The 22,952-nt window shown below is 45.1% G+C and overlaps 1 protein-coding gene across 7 annotated transcripts in view; it reads right to left on the bottom strand.

Annotated features, from left to right (window-relative positions):
• Positions 1-3,227: 3,227 nt before the first annotated feature.
• The window catches only part of lef1 (lymphoid enhancer-binding factor 1), a 53,102-nt gene continuing 33,377 nt past the window's right edge, over positions 3,228-22,952 (bottom strand). Inside the window, exons 5-12 of one of the 7 annotated variants that reach the window (XM_066720686.1) lie at positions 22,144-22,234; positions 21,537-21,620; positions 19,745-19,864; positions 18,352-18,514; positions 17,652-17,759; positions 14,423-14,459; positions 13,509-13,549; positions 3,228-4,515 (exon numbers count right to left, since the gene is read on the bottom strand). In XM_066720686.1, the coding sequence (XP_066576783.1) occupies positions 13,515-13,549; positions 14,423-14,459; positions 17,652-17,759; positions 18,352-18,514; positions 19,745-19,864; positions 21,537-21,620; positions 22,144-22,234 (638 nt within the window). In that variant the 3' untranslated portion in view covers positions 3,228-4,515; positions 13,509-13,514. Of the gene's footprint in view, positions 4,516-13,508; positions 13,550-14,422; positions 14,472-17,651; positions 17,760-18,351; positions 18,515-19,744; positions 19,865-21,536; positions 21,621-22,143; positions 22,235-22,952 lie in introns of all 7 variants that reach the window. The other 6 variants (XM_066720684.1, XM_066720683.1, XM_066720682.1 and 3 more) reach the window with 6 other exon arrangements.

Consider the following 22,952-nt stretch of genomic DNA (forward strand, 5'->3'; position numbering starts at 1 on the left):
GAGGAGCCATTGCAGATCCCGGCACTGGGAGGAAGCCAGCCTGATCCAAGGGTGTCTCTGAATTCCTTCCCCATCTCTGCTCTTGTTCTCATTAATTATTTGACCAATTAAAACCAGGGGGGACTTACACAGACCCAAGCAAGACAGAGCCATCTAAGTTATTGTTCCTTGACAATGGGTTCCCCTTGTTTACAATACGGTATTTGTTCATTATTTACAAGTAGAAAGGCTGACTTGTCATCCTCCAAATCACTTAATACTGTTTCTTCAGGAATATTTATTTATTTTCTCTACTGTGAGATTTCTGTGCATACACAAGCCCCCCCCCACCTCAAAGCTGAAGATCTCACTCAGAGCAGGATTAGTATAAAGGAGGGCCGCGTGCCAGAGAGAGAGAGCGTGCATGTTTTTCTGTTCTTCTTATTTTCCGAGCTTCACTCCGAGGCGTTTATGTAATCGGGCGGTGAAATGCAGGACAGGGCGAGGTCTGATTTCCGCAGCCTTGCTGGGTTCTGCGCTTTACTCGGGGTGATAGCGACCACATAAACGCAGGCTTTTAAATTATGCACAAATATATTCTCTTTGAAGCTGGCCTGGAAAGCGCTGGAAGACCCCGAGTTATATAACGGCACAGCTGACCGGAGCCGGTGTGGACACTTCACACAGCCTTGTATTTGAGCGACACTGCTGTGCCGCACCACAGTATCGCAGTGTGCCAGTGTGGTTAATAGATTTCTTTCATACACACGTCCTGAACACCCTCCGAAAGTCCTCTGTGACATCAGCAGACATCTGCAGGCACCAAAGAGGGCGATATAGTTACTGTCGATTAAAGCCAGTGACTGGATTCCTTCTAGAAATCGCTCATGTTTACGTAGGCGTGCCGAGAGAGACTCCTCTCAGAAGTGGCAGTGGAAGGAGCCGGAGAACCCCAATCCGCCTTTAGCGACGGACAAACCTGCACCTGGACGGCCAACTAGGAGTGTCCGAGCAGGGACGGGGTGTGCGAGTTTAGCTGATGACCATTAGGAAGACAAGATGGTGTTAGGAGTGGGATATTTGGAAACTGCTCAACTTCCCCATGTTTTGCATCCTGGTGTCGCCCTGCTGATCGTTTCAGGGGCTTTCAAAACGCTGGGGTTCGAGCGTTTGGCAAAATAAACACAAATCTTTTGTTTGGTGCACGACAGAAGGGAGTTGTAGGCAGTGGTTTATTCACAGAGCATCTTCGGGAAACCTCTCAGCAGGCCGAGCACATCCTGCTGTAGCAGACCTCGGTGACGCCTCAGAAGCTATTTTGAACACAAGACAGGCCTAGGGCAGTGAAACTGTGTTTTGTGGAGATACAGCAGGCAAAGGCAACACGAACCAGGGACACGTTTCTATCTCTGCAGCTGCTGTCAGATTATCATATCCGGGGGGATGTCTTTAGGAGTTTTGTGTCCGTTTTTAACTCCCAGATTCAGCTCGGGTCTGCGGTCATCATGAGCCGTTACAGTCTCCGTACGATGGAAGCGGTTTGGGGAACATGAGGAACGATTGTGCATATTTAATCCCCCGTCTGAGAAACGCAAGGCCCTGCAGGCACATCGGACTCACTCGGCCCCGTGTGCCGCACATTTGCTGGATTCAGTGGGAGTGAACGATATTAATAACAGCTGCTCGAACGCCATGAACTCTTTTCTGCCACCACCGCTACCTCTTCGGCATCAGCGAATCTCCCCATCCCGGCTTTCCAAGACTCCGGCTCTGATACTCCGGCGACACTGGCCATTGGACTGGCGGTCGTACACCAGGCGGTAGAACCTAGCATGTATGGTAGTACAATTTTGGTACACTGTGACAGGGGTTTAAAATAGGTGTGGACAAATGTTATTCCTCCCCAGAGCCCCGATACGTTTGTATCTGCCTCTGTAGCCAATTCCTCAGGAAACCTGGCGGGACTGCCCTGTGCGTCTTAATTCCAGTCACTCAGCGAGGCTCTCTATGGCTTTACGACGTCGAACGCACTCGAAAGAGCAAAAGTTATTGTTCATCTGGTTTGTGTTAATTTCAGTTACCCACACAAACACTTCATTTATTCAGTATAAACCGACCGTAGTGGCTGGCTTTTGTAAAGATGTCAGCCCGAGTCATTTCAAACGACATAAATGCTGGCGGGGGAATCTCTGGTTTGGAAATGAGGGAGATCAAAACCCAGCCTCTGAAGAAAAAAAAGAAAGCACACAATCCTGTCTCACGATTCAGCATCGCAGCAACAGTGCGAGTCAGACTGAAATGATTTAATGTTTAAGCTGCTGCTCGTCATGAAAGAAGAAACAAATGTGGCTGAACGCTCTTAAATATCAAAATGAAGACACAACAATGACTACAATGATCAACAAGCATCCCGAATTGTTAAAGCCATTTGCAAGAGACTTCAGTATGATTTTGAACTCAATATGTTTGTGTGTGTGTGTATCCCGGTTTAATAAGCACAGAGGTCTAAAACACGGACTACAACATTTGAAAGTACAGGAACGGAGAACATATAGCCGTCCCGGGCAAAAAGGCCCGGCTCAGCAATTTCAAATCAAGAACGTATTTTGGTCCGTTTTAGTTGTTGTTGTTTGAATGTTGTCTTACATTTTGAATCTTTGCCTTCTTGTGCGAGTCGCAGTGATTCCAGCTCCGTCTTGCATTTTGTTAGTCCAATGCATTCATGGTTTTAAGACGCGCCACTCGACCAGGTTTTACAAACATGTTCTTGTTCATAGGCCAGACACCCAGCCACAATAACACAACTACGACACCCAACACAAAGCCACTCTCAGCAAAGCAAAGTCCTGCAACGGTAAGAGAAGACCCGAGCTCAAAGATAGTCCAGTCGTTCAAGTCAAGAATAACAAATGGCTAATATTGAATATATTATTGTAAGGCTGGATAAAGCTCATCTCCAGTGCAAAAACCGATCCAGGGTGGCACAGACTAATCCAACGGCAATTAAAATGTTGCCATAGCACAGCAGACAAAGCACAGAGCAGAGAACGACCTACAAAAACAAGTAACATCGCTTGTATTTGGCAGAACAAACTCCCTCTACCCTCAATTCTCTTTGCTACCATACGATGGCAATATTTTCACTGTAATCATTCGACTAGGTAGAGGGTTGTACAATGCAAATACATCCGAACGTGCTGTAGAAAAATGTTGCTCATGTTAAAAATCAACAGGCCTGGACACAGACATCAAATTTCAGTCATTGCTGCCTTTTTATTTTCTTAAAAAAACAAAATCTTAAAATACATTTAAAATGCAACCACTTGAGAGCAAAGTGCCGACCCAAGTTGACAGTGATTCAAAATTAAAAAAATAATTAACATAACGTAAAAAAAACAAATGCATCAGTTTATACGAAAGAAAAACAAAATAATTCAAAGGTGTTACAGAAATGCTTGCATGGAGCAGAAATGGCATAAGATCACACTATCAGCTACCAGAAACAGAAGACAAATACATTGCAATAAAAAAGACTGCCAAGTGCCATATTTGTTCCAACTGTCTCTCAAGTGAAAAGGAAAATACCGGCTTCTGGGCAGCCTAGTTTTACTGTGTTTATATAATCACCTGCAAAAATACCAAGAAAAATATAACAGACATATCCTGACAACCTTTAAAAGAAAAGAAATAAAAAATACACATGATGGCCTATTGTACAGGAGACATGAATGAAAGGTGGAATAGTTATCAAAAGAAGCCTTTATATTTCTCATTTCCGCAAGACGCTCCAACAGGAAAAACTCAACGAGACATAAAAATCGCCTTCCTTTTGCCAAAGCTTATTTCTTTTTCATATACAGTATATATATATTTATATTAAAAAAACTGAAAATATACACCAAGAAATCAAAAACTAAAAAGTTAAAATATAAAAAAAAGAATTAAAAATACATCGGAACCCCCCCAAAAGAACAAAAAGCTCAAATCAACCGATTCCTGGTGCACCAATCTTTTTTGCTATAAATCCGTTTTGATCTTTAAATAAGAGAGGTTTGGGGAGGCGGTATCTGTGACAATCCCTCTCCGTCCTCCGGTGTTGTGCGGTTGTGGTGCGATTCGAGGTGAAGTCCATGGGGACGTGCTTCTTGGCCAAACGTGGACAAATATCTAGTGTGCAGGACAGTGGGAGTGCTGAACAACAACAACAAAAGTGTGGTGGCCATTAACACCCTAGACCCAAGTGTGGGGACAGTGAGTGAGATAAACTGTGTGGGTGTCGTCTTTCTTCAAAAGTGGGGGGCCCTTATGGCGGTTTGTTTCTGTGAACGTGCGTTGTGCAGGTGAGGGTCCGAGTGTGATTGTCTTTACAGTTCAGTGTCTCTAAAGCCGGGACTGCGGGGTGAGGGACGTGGTCTTGCGCTGGTGTCCTCTCAGTGTGGGACTGTGCCTTTGGAGTCTAGCAAGCTTCCATCTCTAAAAGGGGGCCCGTAGCTGCTGCCTTCGTTTTGCACGTGGAGAAAGAGTGTTGTTTTCCTCCTGTGGAGAGGACAGACATGGCGACGTTACACTGGCACACCGAGACGACGCCAAGCGCCACCAGAGAATGCATACTTCAAACAATTGACAATTGTTTTGTCAATATAGACAAGATACATTCATGCAAAAACAGAAAAACACATCAGAACAGCAATGAAACTGCAGAGGGTGGTCGTTGGAAAAGTAATCCAATTAGATGGCTAATTGAAATAGCTATTGTGCAAATTGTGCAACAGCTGTCCAGTGCAGAAAAGGGCAATACGAAACGCACCCTAGTCCAGTCTGTCTCTCTACTAAATCTCACGGCACAAGAGTGTAGTTTTCGCTTTTTAAAAAAGTGGTTGAGCCCAACTAAGTTCTAAGAATACAGGCAACTTATAAATCAAGCAATTACAGCTGCTCTTCATGTGTTGGTAACTTAACCTTTTCCAACACACCACAATCATTATAAACCTTGCACTGAACCACGGGGAAATCTTCAGTTACGGCAACACCACCGCCGAGACGTGACGAGTCAATTTGAGTCCGAGCTCAAGCACACACACTAAGCGCTCACGTGAGATTCGTTTATTTAATTAGGAGGCAAAGATGTGGGTTTCTGATACAGCAGAGAGTGATGGGACCATCTCTGCACACATACACACAATATGTTTTGATAAATGTACTGGCTGTCAGTTTGTGCGTTTTGTTTGTATCCAGTATCCAGGAAGGAGAGCTGTTTGAAAGCACGTGTGTAAAGGGAAGACAATAAATAATAAAACAACCTCTCTCGTAATTGGGCTGTCAAGTTAGGGGCCAATGCACTGAACCAGACAATTCATCCCCGTTCAAGGCTTTCATCTTCAGGGTGGAGGTTACTCTGACACAGGAGGCCGTGTCAATACAGCGCAGTGTGCCGAGGCTCCAGGGAAAACCAGTATCTTCTAGGAATGGTAGCAAGATCCTTCTCACTGATGCATTTCATATACAAGTATGTCTCAGGATATATATTACAAACAAAGTCAGATGAAACAATTGGGCAAGACTGTGGGATGGGGAGCGGGGGTCCCCAGTTAGTTGAAGCAAGTTATCACAAAATGATAAACAGACTGACTCGCAACTTAATGAGTCCTGTATGCATCTCCCTGTGCCTCTATTTGCACGGCTCAGCTTGATTCCAGTGGTTTAGTTTTTGCTACACCTCTAGGACAAATGGAGGGCAGGGGTACAGGAAGTAGAAACCCCCCTCTCGTTGACGTCTCACTTTGACGGGTGTACAATTGGCTTCGACCCACAGCGGAGCTTTAATCCGCCCAATAAATCCTCCATTGTGCAGGACGAGACTGTGGCCGCATCAGAGGCGCTGGCCATGGCAGAGACCTGCAGCTCGTCTGTCGGTGGGGATTGAGAGCCTCAAGCCTTCCTCAACACGCACCCCCACCCCCGTCCAGACTACTTTACCACATGTGGATGAAAGGGGCCGAGCAGGGCGGCCTTTCCCAGGGAGAGCTGACCCCGAGCCGAGGAAAAGCAGGGAGGCAGCGCCGGCCAGAGCACCCTGTCGCTTTTATTTACCTCCTCTCCCCTTTTCATCCCAGGATTTCAAAGCCCCTGCGCCGACCGGCTCTTCCGGGGAAGGCTCTTCCTCTCGGCCTCAGATGAAAACACTGGGCTTCCTGTCGAGGAAGGGGCCCGGGGGCGCCGGTCCAGGCCTTCACAGCCTCCCCGGCACAAATGCCAGGATTCAAGAGCGACTCCCCATTAGTGCTCAGGAATGCCGGCTGGACGCGGAGGAAATGAAACGCTCCTCTGTTTGAAGGGCTGGCCGGGGCGGCGGGGCCCTTTGAAGTGTGGGAGGTTAAGATAACTGGCACGGCCCCGCGTCTCCCCAGCGTGGCCTTCACCTCCGCGTGCAAATCAAAGCGCCGCAGCTGCGCTGGCCCCCTCCCCTCTCCCCTGGCTCTGGGGCCGTCTCCAACCCCCGAGCGCCCGAGGCAAAATAAACACGACCGTCTATAAAACGTACCTAAAAATAATCCAATTAAAGACACGAACCAAAGAAAACAAACAAACAAACAAAAGAAAACGGACGGCATGAAGTGAAAACACTGGAGGTGGTGGAGCGAGGCCAGAGAGACGTTTCCTTCACAGACGTGGGCTGAGAGGAGTTATTGACCGGACAACAACCCTGCACAAAAGCACAACAATGGCTACTAGCACACCTCAGGGGTTATAAGCCACCTTTTAATTGGGAGAAAGCTACTGTTTTATGGGTCTTCTTGTGGAAAAAAAGGTTTTAAGTACCACCTCCTTATGCAATAGCAATCAGGAAATGTAAACTATCGAAACACAAAAATATGAATTGTGGAAGTGAGATTGTGTGTGGAGGGTAGTGTTTTATCATGCATTTTTTTGTTTGCTTTGCTTTCCTTTGATGGAATTAGGTGTAGGTGATCCTAGCTGCCAAATTATAGTTTTCTCTGGCCTACAATTACGTTTGTGGTAAAAAGAAATGTGTGGTGCAATATTTACAAGGGCGGTCTTGGGACTCGGAATGAGTGGTGTGTACCGAACAAGATTTCCAAATTTACAGTTTCCAAACATGTGCCCAAACTGTAAAAGCAGCTCATGATGAATTTTTCCACAAGACCCTCAACTGTGTGATACAAATAGAGGGCTCATTTTTCACTAAATAACAGAGTTTCTACCCCATTTATGGACTGAGACTTTGCATTTGGATTGGAGATTTGGATTGGTTATGGGGTGTTTGTTTAGGGAGGAAATACAGTATTACAGGTTTAGTCTCTGTAGTTTGTGCGTCTCACATTAAAGTCCAGACACTACCACTATATCCCACTCTGTTCTAGAAGAGCAGAACATCTGGAATCTAGAACAATGCTTTGCCGTTCACTGAGGATTCAGCCCAAAGACACTGAAGGTACATTTCCAATTATGGCTTTAATTCTAAATTCAAACTAACGAGGCGCAGCCGAAACAAACCGTTCTTCCTGCCCCTGGATTTATCAATCAGAATCACACCAAAATGGCTGCTTTTGCCAAATCTTAAACCTACCCTCTAAAATAAAAACCCTTTCCTCTCTACAGGACTGTGTGTCCAGCCGTGATCCAAATGACTGCTTTCACCAAAAACCAGGGACTGGAAATCTGCCGACTGCTCTACACACATGGGTCCTGGTGGCGAGTCTGTCCTCTGCTGTGACATTAATACACAAATACACAATAAACAAGACATAAAAAGAAAATGGGGGGGAGGCTAAACCAAGCTGGACGCAGGTCCCTGGGAGCGCACCGCCGCCACCCCCTCCCCGGCGAGGCAGAGCAAGGCGAGCGAGTCGCATCAGGATCCCTGCGAGAGAAACCACAGGCATGCGCTGCAGAGATGGGGGGGATTGCCCACATCTGAGGCAGCGCTGGGGGCCGCCGCTGAAGCGCAGCCAAGCCAGGCGTGCCCCTGCACAGCCCGCTCCCCAGGCCGGCGCGGCACAATCAAACGGCACAGTGGCGGCCGCTCTGCTGCGGTGAGTCTTCAAAGAGAGAAATGGCTGTGAGTCGCTCTCTGCAGTGTGTGTGTGTGTGTGTGTGGAGGGAGGGGGCAGGTGTTTAGGCTGTGACAATAGGAGCCAAAACTTCTCCCAGAAAGACCTCCAGTGCAAGAGGAACAGACCTCACAGTAAACAAATGGGCAGCGACGAAGCAAGCATGAAGCCGGAGGAAACTCAGTTTCTGTGCCAGTGTCTTCTCTCTCTTGGTACTGAGCTGGCCTTGCATGTATAAAGTCAAGGGCTGTAAAAATGATGTTTTATGTAAATATGTAATAGGAGGAGAGAGAGAAGGAAGAAAAAAGTATCAAGTATTGAAGCTCTGAGGAGAGACACCAGATATGCTAAAGCCATGTCTTGTTTAGATGTTTTCCTAAAACCGCTGGGGAAAATCCTGCTCCGGCTCCGGCCACCAGACAATGTGGGATCTTTTCAGTTCCAGTTTTCAGTTTTGCCTTTTTAAAATCTGAACTAATTGATAAGTATAATTGAATGAACACGATTTATTAAACTAAACATCCCATCAATGCTTTTAGCTGAAGGATGTAAATACTTTCAACTACAAAAAAGTTATTTTACTGTAATAGGGGTCGAGGGAACACGCACATTTTCACACCCCTTTAATTCTTGCATATGGACTCCTTGCATGGATAACGTCTTATTTTTCTTACGATTTAATATACGTGGTTTATTATACCGCAGAATTGTCTTGGGACTGTAAATGTCAGTATTTTTTTCCCCACTTCAGAGGGAAGAAAGTTATCCCAGCTTTCTACATCTCATTGCTTTTACCATTTAAACCTCCTTATTAGGAACGGAAAGATGGGGGTAACGTTTCAGATTCCTTCGAGTAGTATTAGCTGGGACGAAGCCTTTGATTTCTATTCAGGCTCTCCCCTTTGTGAGATGTACTGTATAATGACTTCAAGGCGGGGAAAAGGTACCAGCCGCGCATTTTCACTTGTGCGGCCGTTTCCCAAGTCTCCCATTTCACTCCGGCGCTCGTGGCAAGAGGCAGCCAGCGCGGCCCGCCGTCGCGCATTCACACATTCAATACCAATTATTGCAGGTCAGGAGTAACAAAATGAAACTTTAGCTGCCGCGTGTGATTGTGTCCTTAAGGTAGAGGATTCAAATTGAAAAAGCCAGGGAAATTAAGGGATGCGCAGGACCTTGGCTAATTGCGAGCGAGCGAGCGAACAGACTCCGGCGCTCAGAGGGCCGCGGAGCCGAGAGAAAGAGGGGACTGCGTTCCCCCTCCATCATCGAAGTCTAATGGTCGGATCCCATCGCCACGCGGGTGCCGAGCGCGGAGACGGTGCGCGAGGGTTTTGCCAGCGCAGCAGTAAGAGCGAGCGCTTTCATTTCAGTCGCGTAGCTACGTTTTCATCGCCGCACCACCGCAAAGCTGGTTCTCTCACACTTCTAAGAGCAGCACAGACAAATGTAATGAAATAAAACCTACTGCTGTGAATGAGTCGCGTAGGATCAAATTTGGATTTATTGAACCAAATGAACCAAATTTTGGTTTTATCCACTTCCAAACACTGGTATTATTCCACTGTACTTGAATATTATACTATACAATAACTTGCATATCCTAATAACTTCAAATTCTATAAATATCAGCTAGGATTACTGCTCAAGTTGTAAAGGAAGGTTATTTTTAACTACACAGAATCGCTCCGCCATACACAAACACAGAAGAGAATTGAAATCCATGGTTGCCCCTGGAACGACCCGTGCAGTTGGCCATCCTTTGCAACCCCCCGACCAAACGCTCTGACATCTCTGTGACGTTTGCTCTCCCCGGTGGCAGGACTGGGAACCTCTAGGGCATGTGTGTGTCTTACGCCGATAAACATCTCAAAGCCCGCGAATGAAAAGGCCCATTCAGAGCCGACAGGAAAGAGGAACCTGGGTCTCACCGATTCAAAGCGGCCGATTGAGCAGAGAAAGTCTCGAGCACAAAGGAAGGGCCAATTCGGCGGCGAGAGTGGAAGCAGCTGGTTGAAAGGCGCGTTGCTTTGACTTGATCATATGAGGAGAGAAACTTGAACGGGTTCCAGCCCCTTCACTGCACTGTGTTAACATCTGGTGCACAGGAAGGCGACCATTGAACTCGTCCGCTCCGCACTGCTATTTGGCATCGAGACCTTTCAACTCGGGAGCATCGTTCTTCTGGGAGACAAGACTGGAAAAATCGGGAGCTCCGCCAGCAGGGAACGAGACAGAAGACAAGACCCTCGCCCAAAAACATGCCAAAACATGACAGAACCAAAAATACAACCAAGTCAGTCAAAACTTAATAGTCAAGACTTCAAAACACAAAAGGAAAACAAGCTTGAAACTAACCGTATTGTAAACCAAACACCCAAATATGAAGATGTTTTCAAAAAGTAAGTGCCAGACCCTGCTCTCTCCTCCATCCTGCCTTTCTGTTCTGCTTGTCAACAGCTCGATTTCATTGCCTTGGCTCATCTCTACATGTTATTCAGGCATTAGCCGGGGATTTCCCACTGCATTGTATACCACCCAACAATTTCAGGAATCTTGGTTGGAGAGAGACTCCACGTTCAATCCTTCAATATTGCAAATAAATGGTTTGATACTCTCGTATAAAAATCACATATAAAAATCAGTTTACACCGGGAAAACGATTGGCAACGCAGTGAGAACGTTGCCAGGCCGGTGCAGTCGCCACGATTCTCCAACGTTGTCATCTCCGCTCCTTTGTGAGACGCTGATGTACGGCCGTGTATCGGGTGACAAGAGCCGAAGACAACTGTCAGAATTCAGCTCGACACAGGAATCTGTGTTGCGGACGATGGAAACTCCCCGCCGGGCTGAATAGGCCGTTCTTCCCTCCGAGGCTTTCATCTTCAGAAGCATCACAATGGTCGTTTCACATCTAAGGTCTCAATTTTTGTGTGCGTCTTATTTGGGTTTTAAAAGCAAGGGGGGGGTTTCCCCAACTCCGAGACCTTCCGATTCACTTCATGACAGGAATGTGTCGCCACAAGCTCTGTAATTATGTAACTGAACGTATGAATAACATCTTAACCCTGGGATAAGATGGAACAGGAGGCACAGTATTAAAATCCCAGTGTATCATTCTATCCCACCCTTTGGCTGACACGGATAGGGACAATTTAAAAATCTGGGTAGTGGATAACTGCGTCCGCTAAGAAATATTATTATAACAGAAACTAAACCAAAAAGCAAAAAAACTACAAGAACCATCCTGCCTGAAACAGAGGACTCCGATAACACTTCTGCATGAAACTAAACCCCCCAAATGTAAGCAGTTTCACACTGTTGGCAAGAATTGGGATCACATGGGGTGCCGAGAGCAAGACATTACTCAAGTGCCCTTTGTTAAGTTTCATATGTATTAAACCCATCATACATTTAGCAGAAGCCTCAAGACAAGGTCACTTACAGAGTTACACAAGTCTAACTGCCATATACACAGCATTTTAACATCACTGTGACAAAATGCCGAAATCAAATACGCACTCAAACACTTTTTGTTAACTTACATCACGCTTCTCTTTACGATATGATTATAACACTGATCATCGTTTCTCTTGGGTCTTAGATGTCTTTTGTGTTGCCTGCTTTTGTTTAACTCGACTATACATTCATTTATAAATCCCTCCCTTCCCCCCCGCGGATAAATATGCTTTGCTTTATAAATCGGCACTGAACTCTCCGTCAAACATTTGTGCTGGAATTAAAATACACGTTTTACATCAGAAGCAAGCAGTAAAATAAATGAGCAATGGCAATAATATTTAAAAATATGAACCACAACTTGATTTTTATACGAGAGTCACAGGAAACATCACGCATAAGAGTAAAACCCTCCACGATTACATTAAGTCACACAAAACATCCCTCAATGCACAGAAGAATACAAATGGTTATAAAAGACAGCATTCAATTCCTGCCATTCAATCGTTGGTGTTTTCCTACGGAGGAACGTTTTTTTTAACGCTATAAATTTTATGAAAATGGATACACACAATTTTATAAACGATGTTACAGACAAAAGGAGAAAAAAAAATGAGGAGGATAAACCAAATAAGTTCATTTAGCGATGTTTTCTGCAGTATAAGCTAAGCTAACTTCAATCCAGCTCTTGGGATATGCATAAATTGGATGCTTTTGAATTGCTCCAGTATTCGTGGTATTATGCATATTAGTTCAAGGCTGTCACAGAGCATCATCCGGGGTGTCAGTCTGCGCTGGGCTCGGCGGCGCTAATTATTGGATCGCTGTCGAAGCGTGTAAGCCAGCCTTCTCTGGGATCCGTGTCAACATCCACCAATAGATACGGCTCGGTGGAAGTGACGTTGGTTCGGGACAGGTGGGGGGCCGTACCGATAAGGACCTGCCTCATTATCTCGGCTGAATTAATAAACTAGATCTGCCCTTTTGTGCAGCAATGCAGGGAGAGGAAAAACTATATATAAAAAAAAAAGATTCCCTACAGTAAGCAAGAAGGACCAGTAATGAAAGGAAAACCGAAAAATTATCAAGTCTGCCCTGAATGTACCCAGGTGCACTAATTCAACACACTCAGGGAGCTACACAATCATTTTGCACTGGTCTGAAATAGAGCACCTTAAAACTGCCCTAACAGGACACCAGCCACTTATCGCAGTTAACTCAGGTCAACGACAACGGATCTCAAAATGGCACGACAGTGCAGTGGAACGAGGATTTAATCAAATATACGGTTTTGGTGAGATAATTACACCCAACTATAATTATACCTGCTGTGAACAGACTTCCGATGACTGTTTCTGTAAAAACTTTACTTAATAAAAAGGTTGCTACCACATCCCCTCCATCACTACAAATCAATATAAATCTCACAATTGTCAACTACAGTCACATCCTCTGCTGAAGAGGCTACAGACTCTTCAAACAAAAGCTTGCTGAGCCAGGATGAATACATAAGGTCCAGGAACAAATCATATGTATATATCCTTGAAGAATGCAATTGAATACATTAAATTGTTCTCTCTCTCACAACTACAACACTACGGGCATCAACACAAGCAAAGATGGGTCTTTTCATGTCTGTGCATAATCTTCTACAGCGCAGTAATTACAAGCCATCCTAATTTGTTGGGATCTTCCCAGACGGGGCGAGAGGAGGTTTGTTGGACAGCAACCAGCAAAGACGCACTCTTGATGTTTAAAGCTTTAAAGCCACACTCTCTACACACAAGCGCTACAGATGTGTCACCAGCCCTGTATTACACACACATCTCGTTTAGGTTTTGAAGCAGTTCCAGAATGAATACAATACTTTTTAAGGTAGACTTTTAGGATTAGTCTGTAAATCCATACCAGCAAAAAAAGGGTTTAGAAAAATGCATTTTGCTAAAACAAACACGACTAAAGGTAAATCAATGCATAACATAGTTGAGATTGTCTTACCATTGCTCAGATGTACGCAGTTTTCATTCTCTGGCCTGTACCTGTAGGAAATGTTGGTCTTTTTAATGTTTTTTTCATCCTCCTCATACAATAAAACATGTACCGTATAGATCTGTGTAGATAAGCCAGGATTCACCAATCAAGTGAAGAGGGAGCATCTCTCCAAATACAAACTTCTAAATATTAGCGGCAACCGTTTCTAACCCAGAGATGGACGGAGATCTCATTAGTGGTGGGCAAAGCGTGTCCACCGGAGAGACCGTCGCTCACCAGTGGATTGACAAGGGTTCGAAATGGACGCATAGATCCCAAAGACACGCTTAATGTTAAACAGGAGATCCCGTACACACACAGATCTACATGGTAGCATACATAGAAAAACGATAATAAGAGTGTCAAGCCATTAATAGTGAATAATTGTGCACCACTTTCTCCCACCCCGTCCCCTGAGAAGACCCTCTTCACAGACTAATCCCAGAAGTCTAGGTGCCATGGAGAAGATGAGTAGGCAGAGGAGATTAGAGGGGGTGACGGGAGAGGACAGGAGACTATCGTGCCTGGCGTGGTCAGAGAGCAGCACAGTATACCTGCACGACGGGCACCACATGCTAATTCCATCAAGGCCCAACAGGGTTAGACAGCGCTGGGGATCTAGGGGGATTGGGAGGAGAGTTCATTGGAGAGCGCGAACATCCGAGATGAAATCCAAAAGGTCTCCCATGAAGGAAAAATCTAATTACACTAAATCTATTGATATCGCCTTTAAGGGCATACAAACATCACATTCAAACATAACCTCCCATCTGTACGCTGGCACCATATGAAGAACACATCGGACAAGACAAATAACACAATACACAAAATACACACACATACACACGAGGGGTTAACGGTCGACTAGGTACTCGGTTTACCTGATGCTGGTTCTTGTAGCTTCTCCCGCTTCCTCTTCTTCTTCTTTCCCTGTAAAATATCCAGGTGAACGCTTAAAGTGTGGCTCCAGCACTCATATTCACTAAACCACTCCTCCCGTTTGCCATGCCCATTCATTCCCCTCCTGGACCCCTCGGGCATTTTCCTGTGCGCTTGAACACCTTTTTCACCAAAGGAAACCAAAACCGGCTGCGGTGCCCAATTCGGAGCGGTCGTCTTCAGATCAAACGTGGCCGTGTCACCGGTGACCCCCTGCAGACCGTCTGTGACCCCAATTTCTAGATTTACACTGCAAATGATCTGTCTTTTTGACATTAAAAAAAAGTCACATACCAATCTTCTGTGTCCAACGAGTGGACTTGATTAGGAAAACCGTGAGAACGACGGCTTATAAAGGTTTAATTTCATTCAATGTTTATCTCCGAGTGATGAATACAAGATTCATCATCAGATCTCTGTGATTTAATAGAGAAATGGACGAGGATTAACAACATTAATTACAGATTCAAAGCCGGGCACTGAGGAGCGCATTAAATGTGGAAAATAAGTCAGTTGTAAAGAGAACGAGAGACTGTTTCCATTGATATAATCTTGCTGTGCTGCTCTGGTGATAGCACTGCTGAATAACATGAATCTCTCTTGGTCTGTTAACAGTGTTCCCATAAATGTCTATATCTGAGCAGATGCACACAGACAAGGCGGTGCTTGAGTGTGAAGGTTTCTTTGGCTATTGGGGGTCTTCCCTTAGCGTGGACCCTCATTTTCAGCAGCAGCGACATTCTGTAAGCCGAACCCTAAGACAGGTATAACACGGCAATGTTCACCTTGGTTAACTTGGGGTGCCTGGCTTGCTACACCTTAAGCTGGGAATAAATCCACCTGACGTCCAGTGCTTTTTCTGAATACCGGGTTTAGCAGTAAGGGGCGGTTCCAGAACAGTCTGCTGGGTCCTTGCGCTCAGTCTAGGCACACGTCATCGATCGGTGGACGGTCAGTGCCGAAGTGAGCAACGCAGTCAACGCCACCCAAAGAAACCCTTTTCAGTTGTTGCTAGGCGGTCATTTTACTTTTTTCATAGCGAGAAGAGAAACGGCCCGTCGCTGTTCGTGGCAGAAACGCAGCGGGGCGAGCCGCCAGCTCTGGAGGTCGAGGCCGAGCAAAGCTTTTAAATAATGCATAAAAAGTCGATCCTCTGCTACACTTCCTGTACTCATCCAGCTTATGTAACCCCTCTGCTTACGCCAATACCGCAGAGGAACAAAAAGCCATTCTGACTCCAGCGATGCTTTTTTAAACTGGAAACAGCCTCCCACAGGTTTAAAAAAATATATGATATAAATAGAGGCAATACAAATCCTCGAGCTGGAGGTTACGTGGCAAATTTCCTGAATACTAAACAGGATTTTATTAACAGGTCTCTTAACCGAATAGACTTGAAAAGAGAATCCAAAAGTGGGCGCACGATTTCCAGGATGTTGGAAAACTAAAGGAGGTTTTTATGGACTAGTTGAAAATGCCACAATCCTTTTATTAACTGAAACAAAGCATTCCAACAAAAGTTAAATAGTTCAATAAATCAATAAAATCAGATTTCAGGGTTAGTTGTCTCTTCGATATTAAAAAGCTCGACTCTGGTGGCTGTGAGTATTTGGCAAGCAGAAAGAAATAAGCTTTTGATTTCATTGTCAAACATTTGGATGTCTAATTAATTTATACAGACAGACTCTTAATATTCAGTAGCTAGAGCACATTCAGGAAGTCTTAGTTCCTCTCCAGTTCTCCAACAATTCACTGAATGTAACGGTCGTTAAAAGTATAATTTTGAAGCGATACAGCATAGCAACAAAGCCAAAGATGGTGAACCTATTTCCAGAGAGGTGAAAGCTGCCATTAAACAGAGGTAGAAGAAAATAAAAAATGCCCAAGGTGTCCAAGAGGAGGCAGATAAACACCACAAACCACACTTTCCAATGGTGTAGTGAATATGAGTGCTGGAGCCACACTTTTAACAACGTCAGTCACACACACACACGCAGACGTGCATCCACACCGACCAAAACATCAGCGTACAGCACAGCCGCCGACACCAGCATTTGTTTTTGAGCCGCACGTTTCTGACAAAAGGCGAAAGGTTGGGAAGAGGGACCATGCAGCGTCGGGTTATTCAAGTCGTAAGTAAAAGGGGGTAGAAGAATGGACAGCTGGCAATTGCAATGGACAATTACTGCGAGACATGGGGTAGGGCAAATGGACAGCTCACACTACTGCACAACAATGTCAGGGAGATGGTCTAGAAACTCATGAAAATTATATGCTGAATATAATGTAAGTTTATTCTTACATTTTACACAATCCATTAAAAAAATAATCTACCCAGTTAACCCAGTCAAGTTTCTCTTAGCTAAAATATGATAGAAAACTTGACAACTACTTAGGCAAGATTTAGATTTAGAAGATTTAGAATGAAAAGCAAACTTCTGGAACTTTAAAATACACTGACCTATCCTCTCAATCTTTTTTAATTTATTTTTTTAAATCCCAGTTTCCCACCCCCGATTTCCAATTCAAATTTCAGGAGTTTTGCACACCAGGCAGGATAACTAAATATTTAATGGTTTTCTGAACATAGCTCAAAGCAAAATCCTTCTTGCGTAAATCGGTTAAATAATCAGCGGATTTTACCGAGCTCTTACGGCCTGAATGATGATGTTCGGGAGAGATCTCTCGATCCTCTCTCCCCAGGTTCATTCAGCACCGGGGCGCGAGAAGCTCGGACCGATCTACATAATAACCGTGGAAGGATTCAAACGTGGGCATCACATGCAAGAGATAAATACAGCAGAAGAAACGGCGTACTACAAAAAATTTTACAGATGTAATCCTTATTATTTTAAAATGCATCAAAAAAGTCGGGTATGAAAACTTATTTCGTGTGTATTTTAAAGCTCTGTCTAGATACCAGTTATTTTTATAATGTACAGGTGCATTATTAGTAGCACACTGTTTTTCCCCGAGTGCATTACTCTGGGAGATTGTGTTTTGCGGGCTACCATCGGCTCAGCGTCGGCTCAATGTCCGTACGCTGAATATCGCCTTGGTTGGGGCTCAGAAAGAAATGCTGCGTCTTCTCACGGTCAGGCTGTGCTGGGCTTCATTTCGAGGTTCACAGTTACACACCTTTCTGCTTCCAATCTGTCTGATGATACTTACATAATTGTCTCTCGCGGACCAGCCCGGGTACAGCTGCATGTGTAGCTGTCGCTCCTTGCGGGCTAATTCATAATACTTAGCTTGCTCTTCCCGAGATAAAGCATGCCACTGTTTTGCGCCAGGAAGATTAGAGAGCGAGAGAGAGAGGAAGAAGAAACAAAACAACAACAAAAACAGCAGTCAATTACTGGCATGCGCTTTCAAGTTCCCTCCAGAAAGACGCGTGCTAGTGTTTTGGTAAAATCCTTTTCAACTTCCAAACGATTTACACAAAAAGAGCAGAGCACGATGAACAGATTACCATGTGTAGCTGAAACTTTGATTTCATATCAAAACACTGGTTCCAATTTGGGTTTTTTTCTTTTTCCTTTTTTGTAGTACGTTAAAAGAGCAATTACTGTACATACCCATAAATTGTGCTTGGCTGTGGCATGGTGCCTAGACTGTTACAGCCTTATTTAATAATAGTATGAGGTAGTAGTTTATTTTACCGCTTTTGTCTCTTATTCAGAAGTCTATCATCATTTCAGGAACTGCTTAAGCCCTCTCTCTGAACGTATGTTGGCCTACGAGTGTGCCGGGTGCAGGAGTTGAGAAATAAGACGCCGGGGATAATTATGCAAGACTGTTTCCTAATGACATGCTAATTAGACACGATCTGACGCCATGCTGTTGGAGCGATCGGGCGGGAGCTACTCACCCTCCTTCCCAGGATCTGGTTGATGGCCGCGCTCTCCTTCAGCGTGCACTCGGCTACTACGTTCGCTCTCATCTCTTTCATGTACAACATGAAAGCGTTTAGAGGCTTCTTGATGTGAGGTCTTTTGGGCTCCTGCTCTTTTCTCTGCTCATGCTGAGGTTTCCTGCAGAAAACGCAGGGAAAGGGGGAAAATAAACCTGGTGCAAACAAAAGTCCGCAAAGAGCTCAGAGGCGATACAGAGGCCTGGGCTGGTTGGGAAGCTGGGTTGCATTTAGTCTCCTTCACACACATAGTTTGAAAGATTCAGCTATCGTGTATATTAATGCATTATTAAAAGAGCAGGCATTCATATTTCTGCATAGAACTGAAATCTATTCAAGCTTTGCCACGCTTCATACCTCGGCAGACACTGTGAAGCCTGAAGGAAGAATGCAGCTACTAAATACTACATATAGAGCAATACAGCATTAATGTTTTAAGGAGGTTTTGGTACTTACAGGTTGTACAAAACTGAAAAATTAATAACTTCCATTTCTTTAACAGATTTTTAACTGATTCTTGAGTTTCAGCTAAATGAGGAATTCAATACCTGCATAGAAACCCAGGTTTGGCGAACAAAGTGGACATAAAACCAGTGTGTGGAAAGCTTAGGGGGATTTTTTTTTTTTTTTTCAGAAATCCAAGCAGCAACAAAGCAAAACATCGACTCTGAAATGTTTACAAGGGAGGATCTGAAAAGCATCACAATCAGGGAAAACCCCCACACAGTGCCGACTGGGCAAATGTCTCTCCGGGAGACCACAACATTTTGGGAAGGATCAAGCCAATATAAAAAGCCTGCTAACCTTGCAATACCACAGATTTTGTTGATGGTTTGTGTTCTTAATCATTTTTCTCAGATTTCTGGCTTCTAACCTCTCCAGTACAATCTGTTCCCATGTAGCTTAAGGGCTACGGTAAGGAAATTGGAAAGCTATGCTCTGGATCTGGGCACAGGGCTGCGTTACGGGGCGTTAGTAGCGCTTTGTGTGATCACCTCTTTGACTACTTTGGCTCCAGGGCCACGGACAGCCGAATCCAGAAGAGAAACTCTACACAGGACCTCCGAGTTTTCTGAACGTTCTGCGAGGCTGATGACGGACCAGTGAAAGTGCCAAACGGCTACACTAGGGAAATCCCGGATGTCCATACGTACGTTACGGTAACTGCACGTTACAGGTGAAGGAGCACAGTCACTACAATGATTTAGCGACTCATTTAAGCGACTGTGCCCATTCCCCTTTTACAGCGTTCATTTTTATTGAACTGCAAGCTTTAATATGCAAAAAGAAACCAATTATCATACAACTACTACCAATAATCACAATCACAAGAAGAGTGACAGTAACTTACATGTGCATTAGGTCGCTGTCATGGGGATGCTCGTGTTTGACCTGGGGGTTGACTATGGCGGGGTGGGGGATTCCAGTGGCATGGGGTCCCTGGGGGCCAGGCACCATATGATGTGAAAACCTACGAGAGAGAAGGAAAAAAGGAGAAAAAAAAATGCAGACTTTCTCTGGAGAGCGTGAACACATACTCACGAGATAGTGATTCAGAACAAAGGAGCGAAATAAAATGAGAGAAAAAGCACTAATTCTATACAGAGGAGTCCCCACCAGTGCAGTAGAATACAGTGGGGGGTGGAGGAGTCACCGTTTAAAACCAATATGACTAATACGTCCATCTGTGTAGAGAAATTGTGAGAGAGACCCGACACAGGAAGTAAAGTAAAGGGCAAGGCATTGTTTTCACCAGTCAGAGTTCAAGTGCTTTTCAGTAACAGGAAATGTCACTAGTTTGAAATGTTTGAAGGAGGTTTAGGTACACTAGGGAGAAAAATAAAAACGACAAACTGCCAGCCACTTCCTGGGAAGATCGTTAAAACCTTCTCTGTCATCAACCATGCTTAAAGTGGAGGAGCAGAGACTGAAAGTGCAGCGCGGGAAATGGTTTTAACTTGATATTATTCGGTTATGCAGAAACTCAAACTCGCAGCAGTTTGTCAGAACAGATTATTCTAATTTTCAACGCGCAACACCTAGTCCGCGGTGTACCACATTTCACACTGTAGAAACGCATCTTTAATTAGTCTGTTGACAGATAATCTGCAGGAGTTGCTCTTTAAAGCTCTGCCGACAGATTTATCCTTAAAGAAGAGGGTGGTAAGTCTCCGGTAATGAAGCTCACGTCGCTGACGGGGAGGGAGCTGAAAATAGAGGCAGTCGTCTCTGTCTGAGACACGGATGCAGCAACGGTGGCCTTTGGGGGCAGAAAAATTAATCTTCAGGTGACATAACTGGCTATCAGACTCGACCTGCTTCAGTTAGGAAGACCGTGGACAACTCAACGCTGGGGGGAGGAAAAGTGCTACTACTACTCCCATTGAAAAGATTAAGGTCCTTCGCCGGCGCCAAACTACACCGCCAGAGCTGCGCCGGCACGAGTCTGGCAGCTGCTGCTGAAACTCGGCTCCAGAGCGGTGCACTAGTCTCCGACGAGCATCTCTCCAAGGACCCAATTTAACACGGCCCGGGGAGGAGTTAACGGAGTGCTAATTAAATTTACCTGAAATACCCAAACGGGGCAGAGCGCGGCATTGCAGGAGACAAACGAGATGCATTCCACCATGAACGACAGCAAGAGGAAAGGGGGGAGGAAAGAGGAGGGAAGCCTTTTCTTCATCCTGGCAATATTTCTGTCTCCCATGTGTTCCCTCTCTGGGGAACATGCAAGGTTTCCGGCCTCTTTTCCTTAAAGTGATTTTCCATGTGGAATATATACATTTATAGTGGGGGGAATAGGATGCCCAACATGTGTCCACATTTCAATACAGTACAGTTTTCTAGGGGGGTAACTGGCATTACCAGTCCTGCGGGGGCAGCAGATTCAGCAAGGGCAATTAAAATCAAAAGGAGGTGGTATAACCAATCTTCAATTCCTCAAGAATCAGTCCTGCGCTAACCGCTCGGCAGATCCACGGATCGTGCTCAGGAGATCAACACGATCTGGCTAAGAAAGCACATACAATAATCTCACCCCCCACCCCCCGCTTAAAGCTTCCCCGCAGGCAAGCGCAGGAGGAAGGAAGCGGGGCGGGGGGGGCAGCGTGCTCCCTGCGGCCTGCAGAGCCCGGCCCACCTACCTGGCCATGGGGGAGTCGACTGGGAGAGCAGATGGGTAGGGTTCCCTAAATCCACCTGAGATTGGATACACAGGCTGACCTTGCCTGAGGTTCCAGAGAGAAACAAGAGGGGAGATCAGAACTGCAGTCCAAGTCCGAGACCGGCACATTACCAGAGGGAAATGGGTGCAGGTTTCACCAGGTCGGCCACAAACCAACATTTTAGAAACCAGAACAGTGCATCATTGCGCCGGTTTCTTTCTCTCCCCACCCAGTAATCAAAAATCAAATAAAAACCTTGTGAAAATGGAGGATTTCAATTTTTTTGCCAAAATATCACTTCGCACGGTGAGAAAAATAAAGACTATGCCAGCATTGGTCAAACCAAGCATGCTTCATAATCCAGTGAACTCTTTAGAGAGGGTAATTGGAGCATAAATCTGCAGCCATCTTGAAAAGCCCGATTAAAAGGCAGGCGGCATTTCTTGAAGCCACCTTTAGAAATTAATACACGTTCCTTAAACCCTTGGGTTCATAATCATCTACACTCCCAGCTTCGCTCAAAGGCCGTCAATCCTCCATTTCCACACCAGCGAACAACTGGAGCAGCAGCGGTCCAACAACTTACCATCCTAAGGGCGGGGTGATCTGTCCGACTCCTCCGGGAGACAGAGGATAGAAATTGGGTATGTCAGGACCGGGATGGTGTCTGGGCATTCCTGGAGAATGACAGAAGCCTGTTACACTCCAGCTTTCCATTCCGCCATTTACACAACATGTAACGCAACACCAACCCCTACCAGAGCCGCTAATAGGAAAAGTGCCCCTCGCTATTATGGACTTAGCAAAAAATGTAGTTTACCCTCCTCTCTCCCCTGTTCAACCTCTCCACTATATATATAGATATAGATATATAGATATAAACTCCTTCCACTGGCACGTATAGTTTAAGCACGTCAAGCACGCACTTATCCAGGGGTCAGAAGCCCGGGGCTTTTGATTTTGATTCAGCACTGAGTGGTGCTCAGGGACTCCACACATCGTCAAATAAATGTGATGCGATTAATATCGGTTAAATATGCAACTGTCTCAACTGTTACCAGAAAACCCTAAGAAAACAATCCGGTTTTAAAAAGGTAATCTGGCAGATGAGAAATATCTAAAGGAAAAGCCATTGATGAACCCTGAACTGAAATTGGATAAAGGTCCTCTTTTACAGAACTGGAACTGTTCAGAAAGGCACGCATCAAATTCTGCCTCGGAAAATTCCTGCGTTCCTCGTAAATGTTCCACCCATCGATCTGCATAATATAAAATAAAAACGATCTTCCTGTGCGGCGCTTAAAGTGCCAGAAATGTGCCAGGTTAGCCCAGCAACCCTGAAATAAACAGCCTTAAACTGGCGTTTGGAATGGGTGCTGCATTGCAAAGCGACAA

The sequence above is a fragment of the Amia ocellicauda genome, chromosome 13 (assembly GCF_036373705.1).
Source record: "Amia ocellicauda isolate fAmiCal2 chromosome 13, fAmiCal2.hap1, whole genome shotgun sequence".
Taxonomy (NCBI): Eukaryota; Metazoa; Chordata; class Actinopteri; order Amiiformes; family Amiidae; genus Amia; species Amia ocellicauda.